Raw genomic sequence first — 12,302 nt, forward strand, 5'->3', positions numbered from 1 at the left:
CACTCACATACAGACAAATATATAGACAAGTGAGTAGGAAAGAAAGAGTATGAACTAAGGGTATGAAAAGAGAAATTTAAAGAAAAAGCAGTGTGTGTGTGTGTGTGTGTGTGTGTGTGTGTGTGTATACACAGACAGAAAGTGAAGAGTTAAAATGCAAACTATCAAACTATGTGCCCTTTCCTCTGGTATTATTTTGTAAGAACACAACCTAACCCTTCGCTTAGTGATCTGAGCCATTCTCCAGTAATAGAGCAGTAAGCATTCATGCTGAGGGATGCCCCACATATTGCCAAGTGTGCCCAAGGACTCTTTGGGAGGGAAGGCTATCTTTAATTAGTCCTTGATGACAAGAGATTTCTGAACTCAGCATGTTCTGGTGACAGGGCTTCTGAGAGTATCAGTATAAGGAAGAGGACCAAGTTGGGGCCAGTTGGGAAAGGTTCCTATGGGTCCAGGAAATAGCCCCAGAGGTACCAAGATGGGCTATAGCTACCATGAAGTGAGCCTGTACACAGATTAAGATTATACAGAGCCCAGCTTCCAATATGCTTAGTCTCTACAAAACAAGTATCCAGCCTGCTTCTGAATGAAACTGCCTAGAAGTTGGCCATTCACCATTCTCAGGCTGTTCAATGAAGGTGGGCTCAGTGGACATCATGATCCTCCAACCACTCAGTGACTGCTGCAGCTCTGGAGATGATATTCTCACTGTAATCCCTCAAGGGCATACTCTGAATCACATGGGAGGAGAAAGGGGAGGAAGGCTGCCTGAGCCCTGTTGGCAAGTCCAGAAGTTTGTTCCTCAGCCAGAGCAGGTGCTCAGCTCAGTAACTCCCAATGACACCCCACTATGGGACAGTCCTGATAAAATGCCAAAGGACAGGGTAACTCTCACAACTTGGCCTTCCTGTTTGTTCCCAAAGCAACCTCATCTCAAATGGTTGGATGCCCACAACAGGGCCCAGGACAGCCTCATCCACCAAGTGGGGCTGCATATGAGCCACCATCTCTAGAGATTCTTGTCAATCACAGCTTGTCAGGGTAGCTAGAACAGTAGCTAGGGTCAGAGCAGAAATGGAGTCACCTTTTCACTTTCAAGAGTATATCTAAGAATCTACCAAAGTCACACCTGCCTGTCTTCCAGCTGATTTCTAGAGAAGCAATAAGAGGACTGGTGAGCTTTTCTCTGGGTGGGGACCCCAAGTCCTCTAAGTAGTACAGAGTGTTTACAAGACAGAAGACCTTTCTAAGGCAGGTAAAAATTATGCCTTACAGGAATATCTTCCGGTAAAAAAGGAACTGCTTTACAAAACAGAACCGGGTACTATGCAAAGACAACAGGGAGAGAAATGTAGTTTCAGGAAACCATACTAAAGGTACTTGTAATGGCTTTAAAATATGGTCCCCCAATTCTCTCACATGCCTCCTATAAAAATGATCCCTCCTCTTGAATCTGGACTCTGTGACTGCCTGACCAATAGAATACAACTGAAATGAATCTGTGCCGATTTTCAGGCCCACGCCTCAAGAAATCAGCATCTTTTACTTCCTGTCTCCCACGCCGTGAGGAAGCCCAGGCTACATAGAGAGGGCACATATAGGTATTCTAATAGTCCCAGTTGAGGTTCCAGAAATAGCCAACATCAACCCTCAGATACATAAGGTATGACACCTCTAGGTACTACCAGCCCCTAGTCAATGAGTCACCCCACACCGTGAAGTCTTTCCAGCCAAGGACCCAGACATCATGGAGCAGGGACCAGCCATCCCTGCAGTGCTGTCTGAATTCCTAAGCTACAGAGTCTGTGAGCATAATAAAATGGTTGCTTTACACCATAAATTATGGGGTAGTTATGCAGCAGTAGATAACTGAACAGATTTCAATACTTAGAAACAGGGTGCTGTTGAAACAAAAATCCTAAATCAGTGACTTTGGGGTTGGGTGACAGGCTGTCAGAAGGGGCTTAAGGGAAAGTAAAGAAAATGTTAGTAGAAGTTAGAGGAAGGGGACCCTCAAAAACCATTGGAAAGTTTGGTCATCCCATCACCAGTGGTGACATGGAAAACAGAAAATATACCTAATTTGATGAGCTCACTTAAGGTATTTCCAAGTAGAGCTCAAGGTACCACCTGACCTCTAACTGCATATAGTAAGAGACAGAAGAGATGAGCCAAAATATGGTTTAGTTCTCAAGTGAAATTGAAAGGAAACATAAATGGGAAAGGGCTTTCTGTGTTAGAAAACAACACATGTTTCAGTCTCAGTCTCTCCAGACAAGAAAAAAAGTCCCTAAGAAATGGCTTTCAGATTGTGAGGGCAGTTTTACTGTGTGTGTATATGTGCATAAATGTGTAAACTAATCAGACTGTACACTTCTGGCTGTTCAGTTTATTATGCTCTTATTATCTCTCAATAAATCTCTTTAAAAAATATCTGGAGTGGGACTGGAAGATCCTTTGTCAAGACCTAAAAAATGTTTTCAAGCAGTGTCTCATAAAATCTTATAGACAGACACACAAAAGGCCTTCTAATGATTTGAAGGGTAGGCTTTACAGATCGTCTGTAAACAGTAAAGGGTCTAAGGCCCTTAAGAACCAGTGCAGTCTCACAGAGAGCCCAAAGTGGGAAAGGACTCCTGGTGAAGTGATTTGTACATGTGCCTTTTGTCTACTGCAGTGGATTATAAAGCGATTCAGAAGAAACTCACAAATTTTTTTATGTTTATTTTTGAGAGACAGACAGACAGAGGGAGAGAGTGTGAGCTGAGCAGGGGCAGAAAAAGAGGGAGACACAGAATCTGAAGCAGGCTCCAGGCTCTGAGCTGTCAGCACAGAGCCTGATGCAGGGCTCGAACCCACGAACCGAACCCAAGAACCGTGAGATCATGACCTGATCTCATGACCTGATCATGACCTGAGCCACCCAGGCGCCCCTGAAACTCACAAAGTTTTTTAAGGAACTGTATCATCAGCTGGGACTGAAAAACACAGAGACAGCATAAAATGAAGGGAAGACTCTGGACCCTTGAAATAATGCACGTGAAGCAGCTGGAGAAAACTACTCACCTGCAAGAACGAGCTAGTTTTTATGGAAAAGGAAAAGTGAGTCAGAGTCAGAGGAGAACCAAAAGCTCCAAGGATGAAGCCAGAGATGAGATAAATGTCTCCAAGGCAGTAAGACCAGGACTTAATCAATAAGTTGGTGATTTGTGACCTGAATATAAGAATTACAATGGACCCATAAATGCTGTGTGACCTCCAGTTTTCCCCTTTCTGAAAAGAACTATCCACAGCAGTTCCTCTAGGCCTGTCCCACCAGGGTATTTTGGGTGGCAGATATAAATTCTTTTTAGCTCATAGGTCTTCACATCAGAGGAACAGTAGTCCAGGAACTACACACAAGGAAAGGGACTGAACCCAAAGAGCTTCCTCTATACCTGGACCTGACTTACATGACAAGATCCTAGAATTTAAGCTGATCCCATTAAAAGGATGAGACCTGGGATCTTAGGGGAGAGACTGAGTGTATTTCCCATTTGGGAAGGATGTGAATTTTTGTGATCAGAGGGCAGACTGCGGCAGATTATATTCTCCAAAGAGAGTGATCACTACCTATCCCATCTCACATGCCCTTCTAGCAATGTGATGTTGATAATCCTCTCATCAAGTGGGAATTACTTTCCCTCCTCTTGTGTGATACTGTGATTTACAATAAGAAATATATAATTGGTCTTAGTCCCATTTCTGGCACCGAGTTCCTAAAAACCTTGAAATTGCCTAAGTGATGACAGTGATAAAGGTGTCTTTTGTTATGCTAATGAAGTAACTCATACCTAAGCATGAGGGCTGTTTGGCAGAAAAATCAACCCTGAGATTAGAGGGTGGGAACTTTCTGTTGTTCTCCTCCCCTGAACTCCAGGGAGAGGAGGGGGCTGGAGGTGGTGAATCAACCACCAATGGCCAATGATCAATCATCAGTCATGCTTGTGTAACTGAAGCTTCCATAAAAATTCACAAGGGCAGGGTTTAGAGAGGTTCCAGGTTGGTGAATCAGAATGCTTCCACATGCCACTATGCCAAGCCCAGGCTCCCCAAGACAGAAGATCCTTTGCTTGGGACCTGGCCCTGTGTATAACTTCATGTGGCTGTTGATTCATATCCATTAATACCCTTTGTAATAAACTGGAAATCTTTTTTTTTAATGTTTTTTATTTATTTCTAGGAGAGAGAGAGAGAGAGAGAGAGAGAGACAGCGTGAGCAGGGGAGGGTCACAGAGAGAGGGAGTCACAGACTCTGAAACAGGCTCCAGGCTCTGAGCTGGCAGTCAGCACAGAGCCTGATGCGGGGCTCGAACCCACGAACCGCGAGATCATGACCCAAGCGAAAGTCGGACGCTTAACCGACTAAGCCACCCAGGCGCCCCTGTAATAAACTGGAAATCAAGTGAGTAAATGGGTTTCCTGAGTTACGTGAGCCACTCTAGTAAATTAATGAATTCAAGAAGGGGGTTGTGGGAACTTCTGATTTTTAGCCAGTCGGTCAGAGCACAGGTAACAACCTGGGCTTGGGATTAGCATCTGAAGGAAAGGCCCTCTTATGAAACTGAGCCCTTAACCTGTGGAATCTGATGCTATCTCTGGGAGATAGTCTCAGAATTGAGTTGAATTGTAGGGCACCAAGCTGGTGTCAGAAAACTGCTTAGTGGTGTGGGGGAACACCGTCAACACACACACCCACGGTGCAACTGCTGTGTAGAGCTCTTTACCTTGAACTTCAGCAGACCTTTGTTATCTCTTTAATCAACAGAGTAAAACAAAAAACACTATGTAACTTCTGAGGTCGGGTCATTAAAATGTCATGCATATTCTGCCTTGTTCTCTGGAGATGCTCACTCTTAGAATCCAGACATCATGCTGTAAAAGCATGCAACCAAGCACAGAGGCCACATGTAGGTGTTCTGCAGCTGAGATCCCAGCTGACTACCAGAATCAACAGTCAGACATGCAAGTGAACAAGCCTTCAGATGAGTCCAGCCCCCATCCACTGAGTCACCAATGTTATAAGGAAAAGAGACAGGCTTTCCCTAATAAGCCCTACCCAAATTAGAATTTTTGAGCAAAATAAATGACAATTAATGTTTTCAGCCACTAAGTTTAGGGTTTTTTGATATGCAGCAATAAATAACCAGACAAAAACTTGATATCACGGGTGGGTTCTAGGAAGCATCTCAAGTAATGGAGGCCTTACATGGCCAGAAGCTCTCCTGAGAGGTAGCCTGCCACACCAGGACAGGCTCTGAAGCACTGTTTTTTACCCAGAGCCAGTATTCTCAGGAGACTTTCCTATCTGCTGGCTCTTACCCTCTTCCTGAAATCTAGACATAGGGTCCAGATCTGTGTCCACTTCTGCAGCGGATCTCAAGACCTCTCTGGATTTCACCATATTACAAGTCATTGCCTCCCTCTGCACAGAAATCTGTAAATATGAGTTGAATTTACAGTTCCACTGTCAATTAGCTATGTGGGTTTTAGCTTCCTCATATGTAACATCAAGTAATTGAGCCAAATGAATCCGAAGACCCCTCCAACTTTAACATTACAAAAGAGTATGTGCTGGGCCTCCAAAGAGTTCCAACTGAGTAGGGGAAATAAGACCCACACAAATATCCACTCTATGAGCTACTATGTGATTAATGCCATTTGGAGGCTCAAAAGTCAGGATTCTAAGTGTGAATACAGAGAGGAGGGAAATCCTTCTTAGCTAAGTGGTTAAGAAAAGCACTGGGAAAGAAGTACCATTTACATCTAGACTGGCAGAAATGTAAGGTTTGCATTAGGCAATAGTGAAGGGTAAGAATAGAAAGGAAGACCAGGGCTTTTTATGAAAGCCTTACAAGCGAGGCCAAGTTTGACTTATCCCACTTGACAATAGTTTTTGAGCAGGGAGATTCCAGGAATGTTTAGAGGGAGGTGAATGTAGTGGCACAATAATAGAAGGATCGAGAGAGCGAGGCTTGAGTATGTGCTCCCATTAGCTTTGTACTTGGGGGAAGCACCTCCTCTTTTCTATGTCTCAGCTTCTCAATCTATAAAACAAGTGGGTTAATACTGAATGAGCTCTAAGGTTCTTTTCAGTTCTGTTTTCTAAAAGTCTGTGGACTGAATGGAAAGGGAACCTAAAGTTAGTAAGACCTATTAGGAAGGTACCATAAGGACTCAAATAGCATAGCAGCCTATTCTCCAAGAGGCCCATCGCCCAGACATCTAATCAACTGGTCAACAGATAGTTATCATCTTCCACATAACAGGCATTGTTCCAGGCTCAAGGGAGATGGAAAGAAGTCAATCAAGTCCTTGACTCCAAGAAGTCTATATTTTTTATAGGCACCTATAAAAAAGGTTTTTTGCACCTATATCCAGAGGCAAAGTTCCCAAACACAATACCAAGAGCCTATATTTCCATGTGGCAATGACCTAGTGCCAGAGGTTCACAGTGAAGAAGCTGTCTAGGAAATTGGCAGGCAGGACAAGTCTCCTGAGAACGCCCCTGCTGCCTGCCAGGCCTTACAGCACAAGTGAAATCCCCTGTGGGCACCAAGTAGCAAAGTTCACCCCATACAGGTGGCTGAATTCACTTTAAACACAACATTTCCTTGTTTGCAAATCACCACTCTGCTTCTAGTCCCACCCCAGGTCATCAACACCAACATCATAAAGCCTGGCCTCTGAAATCCAGGGGACCTTTGAGAATCCCACCTCCCACTCCTAGAACTGAATTTGAGCTAGAATGGGAACAACCTGTGGGGAGGGTGGATCTGGCTGCTAAGGGTGAAACACTATGCCTATTCTGCCCCATCAACAAAGAGAAAGGGAGGGGCGCCTGGGTGGCTCAGTCAGTGAAGCGTCCAACTTTGGCTCAGGTCATAATCTCACGGTTCGTGGGTTCGAGCCCCACGTTGGGCTCTGTGCTGACAGCTAGCTTAGAGCCTGGAGCCTGCTTCAGATTCTGTGTCTCCCTCTCTCTCTGACCCTCCCCTGCTCACACTGTCTCTCTCTCAGAAATAAATAAAACATTTAAAATTAAAAAAAAAAAGCAAAGAGAAAGGGAAACCTGCTCTAAGAGACCAAAACATAGCAAAGAACAAAACTTTGGTGGTCAAATGAAAAGGCTTAGATTTCTTCCTCCTATATATCCTGCCAATGAATAACAGGCTGCAGTGGAAAAGGAAGGAAATAAATAAGCAAAACACCCACAAAAAAACAAAAAATAGAATGGAGTTCAGGATCTCTAACCTGTACTGGCTCAAGTGAAGGCTCATTCAAATTAAGGGCACAAAATTGCAAATACCTATCCTGACAGTTCCACAGGGTCCCATCCCACCTTTCCCACACCCCAGAGTACCTTCTACCCCCAAAGTGAGATACAAATGCCTCTTAGTACCACTGGGTTACTCTGCCTCCATGTGGATGATGGGGAGTACCCCAAAGCAGCCGGGGAGCCAAACACCCAGCTTTCCCAGGCCCTAGCACCTTTGTACTCCCCACCCAAATTTCCCATCACACCAAGGAGTCTTTTCCCACTGAGACCCTTGGGCTAGCGATGATGAAAAGGGCCTCAGGTCACTGCCAAACATTTATGGAAAGGTCAGACTGAGAAATTCAGGTGCCAAGGTCATTAATCCAAGTTGTAAATGCCTTGAAGAAAGAGAATGGATCATTCTTCTTTGCCCTCCATTGTCTACCACCAAGCCTGGCACCTGAGAGGAAAGCCCCTCAGAATTCACTGACAATGACTTCCTAAATGAACTGGTGACTTAGTGCCCTACTCAGCCCAAAGAACACCCCCTAGATTATGGCTGGGGGTGAAGACAGCCAGGGAAACCACCAGATGACAATTTCAAAATAGCACCCACAGTCCAGCAGTAGCATCTGAGAGAAGGGCATAGCCAGCCCCTGAGGCCTGTGACTCCATGCTAAAAGCCCAGGAAAGGAAGGAGGAAGGGAAGCAGAAATAGGTCAGGAAAGAAGGTAAATGAACACTCAGAGGAGAGGCTGGAAGAATGCCTTTTTTAGGCACATCAGATGGTCAGATTTTTACAAACATCATCTATCATGTTATGATGGCAAGCATGCTAGGAAGCTCAAGGAAGAGCAATTTCTAAAAATATTTAAAACTTGTAGGTATATGTTTTCCAAACAGAATTAGGTGCCTGTCAGTGGCCCAGATTCTGCCTTGTGACTTGCTGTAAAACCTGAACCTCCCATTTCATCCCCCACATAGTAGAAATTGGAAGAAAAAAATTAATACTTAAAGGAATTGAAGGCTGATGGTATGGTAATTTCTAATTCAAGTTCTAAATATACTATTTCTTTAAAATTAAGAGTAAAAGTATACAATCACAAATAATGCTTATTTTACTGCTACAATCTCATTTTTAAAAAAAATGGAAACCTTAGTTCCCAGTCTCTATCTGCCAACTCAGTCTTAGTAACACATGCCACTGAACTGGTGAGAGCCCAGAAAAGACGTTCCCCAGAAGCAGACATTGGGAGACAAAGACTCTGAGATCTAGATCTGCTTCTGCTGTGGCTACCAACATGTCCTGAGAGAGTTCAGGTTTTCTACCTCTTTTACCCAAAAAGTTGTTAGTCCCTGCCAGTCTCCAGCTCACCCAGTTCAGGGAAGCAAGTATGCAAGAAACTCTACCTGGGTTAGAGGAGGTGTAAGGGCAGGAGGTAGGGGCTGTTCTTGTTGGTCTTGCTGCCACAGAGTGGCTATCCAATTTGTGTGCCTAAGTTCCAGAACCTCCCAATCTCTATCTGGTTGACACAGTCCATCCAGGCCATTTCCACTGGGATCAAACCTCGAATGTGTGGTGCAGGAAATCACTCCTTAGGCACAATGTGCAGTGGCCCATTCTGCCAACCATATCTTGATTCCAATTCTGAATGAAGCAAACAACTTCCACCAGCTCTGACAGACCTGGGTGTGCCACACCCCATCAGATTCAGCCTGGCACTGCACAGCCCAGACACCCAGAGAGGAACTAGCCCTATCCCAACCTAAGCTGAGGATCTTTCTCACAGCTATCATTCTCCTGGCTGAGGTCCCAAAAGTCAAATTTATCCACCTGAGATTCAGCACAAGAGGCTAGGAAAGGTACATGGCTTTCATAAAAGAGCCCAGAAGTTCTTCGAGGACATCAGCACCCAGCCTTGACCAAAACCTGCGAAGCCCTGGTGAGAGCAGTACATCTATCTTGCAGCTCTAGAAGATTTTATCCCAACACAGGGAAGGAGCTAATATTTATGGAGAAGCTTTATGTCAGCCACTACACTAAGTACTGACATATTATCTCATTTAATCCTCACAGCAACTCTGTGAGATAAGTACTATTATTATTATTATTTCATAAATGAGTAACTAAGATTTTAGAAGGCATAAGAAAGTGCCCTGAGATCTCACTATCTCAAATCCAGAGCTTGGATGTGAAGCCAACTGTATATGATTTCAAAATCTGTGGTTTTCCTATGGTTCTACATTCCTACTTTTAAAAAGAAAACAAAACCAGGAAAGTGGATTATAGCTTACACTGACTAAAATTCCCAAGCTGCTTTGTTTACAACCCAGTCTATATTCTGGTAGAACCTGGACTTCTGCTTGGAACTTGTGCTAATATACATAACTGCCTCCCCACCCCTAACCCCAATGTGCTCAACCTCCCTCACTACAGTGTAGCTTAGCTCAGGCACAGCCCCCAAGCTGTCCCCATCTTTGGAAAAGGATACAGCCAGGAGAGCATCAGCTAGCTTCTTGATGGCTCCATTCCTGGAGCCCCAGACTCCTCCAATAGCACAAATCAAAGTCTGTTTTAGGGTCCCTGTTTGCTCTCTCCTATGAACACTTACAGAATTGGAAAATGGCATATATAATAGAGGTGGATTTTGCTTCATTATCAGCATGAGCTGGGCCCAGAGCATTTACCTGGCTGACTGTCAGAGTTATGATGATAATCATTTACATTTTGGACCAAAGCCATATGGTTGCCCCTTGATGCCACCCTCCAATGAGCCCATTCCCCCATCAGTGCTCCCTTGCTCACCTGCTCAGAGTCCCCCGAGGGGCCTTAGTGCCTCCAGCTCCGTGGGTGATGCTGGAATTCTTGTTGGCAGTCATGGTCATTTCGGCTTTCTGAAAACCCAGAGTCCTGCAAAGAAGACAAGGCCTATAAGCCAAGTTTCCATGGGCAGCCAAAAGCACCTCAAACATTTCCAGATGAGCTCCAAAACCGCCAGGAGAGCTTGTGTGGCGGGTGGTAGGAACCACATATATTTAATTCCATGTGTTATAGCTTAGGAGCCTCAAGGGACCCCTGATCTGAGTTAGGGAATGAGTTTATGAGCTAACAGATAACTTATCACTTCACAGAAAATGACAAAACTCCACTTCCAGCCCTCCTCTTCTTGTTTCTTAGAAAGTCCCAAACTTCTAGTGTGCCATAGACCCTTTACAAATTCCATCTTATTTGCATACATCCTGAACAACTATTATTCAGTATTTTTCTTGAATCAACCTGAAACTGGCTTGCTTATTTCAAAATGTTTAAACTTGTTATATACAATTAATCATTTAGTCATTCAACAAATACAAAAATTTACTAAGCACCCAAGTCCTAGGCACTGCCATCCAGAAAAGAATGAAACGAAGTCTCTGCCCTCAGGGAGCTTACATCTCAGTGAAGAGAAACAGACAATAAACCTGCACATGTCACATGTATGTGATACATCAGTGTACATTTGTGTATAATATGTATGGTGATGATAGGTGGTATGAAGAAGAAAATGAAGCAAAGTAGAGGGAGAGAAAAGAAGATGTTATTTTATTTTAAATTTTCTAACTTTTTAAAAATGTTTATTTATTTATTTTGAGAGGCAGAGAGTGAGCAAGCAAGTAGGGAAGGGACAGAAAGAAAGGAGAGAGAGTTCCAAGCAGGATCCACACTGTCAGTGCAGAGCCCAATGTGGGACTCAAACACAGAAATGGTGAGATCATGACCTGACCCAAAATCAAGAGTTGGACCATCAAACTGACTGACTCACCCAGGCGCCCCCTCCAAGAAGATGTTATTAAAAATTTCTTTGATGTTAGGACATCCAGATGGCCAACAGACACATGAAATGATGCTCAGCATCCCTCCTTATCAGGGAAATACAAATCAAAACCACACTGAGATACCACCTCAAGCCAGTCAGAATGGCTAAAATGAGCAAATCAGAGAACTCTAAATGCTGGAGAGAATGTGGAGAAAAGGGCACCCTCCTACACTGTTGGTGGGAATGTAAACTGGTACAGCCCCTCTGGAAAACAGTGTGGAGGTTCCTCAGGAAACTAACAATAGAACTCCCTTATGACCCAGCAATAGCACTGCTAGGAATTTACCCAAGGGATACAGAAATGCTGAGGCATAGGAGCACATGTACCCCAATGTTCATAGCAGCACTCTCCACAATAGCTAAAACATGGAAAGAGCCTAAGTGTCCATCAACAGAAGAATGGATCAAGAAGATGTGGTTTATCTATACCATGGAATACTACATGGCAATGAGAAACAATGAAATCTGGCCATGTGTAGCAACATGGATGGACCTTGAGGGTGTTATGCTGAGCGAAATAAGTCAGGCAGAGAAGGACAAATATCATATGTTTGCACGTATAGGAGGATTAGGAGGAACTTGACGGAGGAACAAGGGGGAGAAGAAGGGCGGAAATGGTGGGGGAAAGGGAGAGAGGCAAACCATGAGAGACTCTTGAATGCTGACAAAAACTGAGGACTGATGGATGTGGGGGGGAGGGGGAGTGGGCATGGGATCGGGGGGATGAGCACTGAGTGTTATGTGGAAACTAATTTGACAATAAAATATTTGTAAAAAAAAAAAATTTCTTTGATGTTTATTTATTTTTGAGGGGGAGTGGGCATGGAGGAGGGCACTTTGGGGATGAGCACTGAGTGTTATGTGGAAACTAATTTGACAATAAAATATTTGTAAAAAAAAAAAAATTTCTTTGATGTTTATTTATTTTTGAGAGAGAGAGAGACAGACAGACAGATAGACAGAGACAGAGCATGAGCAGGGGAGGGGCAGACAGAGAGGGAGACACAGAATCCAAAGCAGCCTCCAGGCTTTGAGCTGTCAGCATAGAGCCTGATGGCAGGGCTCAGACTCACCAACTGTGAGATCATGACCTGAGCTGAAGCCGGATGCTTAACTGACTGAGGGACCCAGGTGCCCTGAAGATC

The 12,302-nt window shown here is 44.1% G+C and overlaps 1 protein-coding gene across 4 annotated transcripts in view; it reads right to left on the minus strand.

Moving 5' to 3' along the window:
- The window catches only part of DENND2B (DENN domain containing 2B), a 157,540-nt gene that overhangs the window by 43,854 nt on the left and 101,384 nt on the right, over positions 1–12,302 (minus strand). For all 4 annotated transcript variants that reach the window (XM_039244629.1, XM_039244630.1, XM_039244631.1 and 1 more), the window contains one exon: positions 10,107–10,211. In XM_039244629.1, the coding sequence (XP_039100560.1) occupies positions 10,107–10,186 (80 nt within the window). In that variant the 5' untranslated portion in view covers positions 10,187–10,211. The remainder of the gene's footprint in view (positions 1–10,106; positions 10,212–12,302) is intronic.

Source organism: Hyaena hyaena, unplaced genomic scaffold, assembly GCF_003009895.1.
Source record: "Hyaena hyaena isolate Hyena2069 unplaced genomic scaffold, ASM300989v1 scaffold_245, whole genome shotgun sequence".
In the NCBI taxonomy this organism is placed as follows: Eukaryota; Metazoa; Chordata; class Mammalia; order Carnivora; family Hyaenidae; genus Hyaena; species Hyaena hyaena.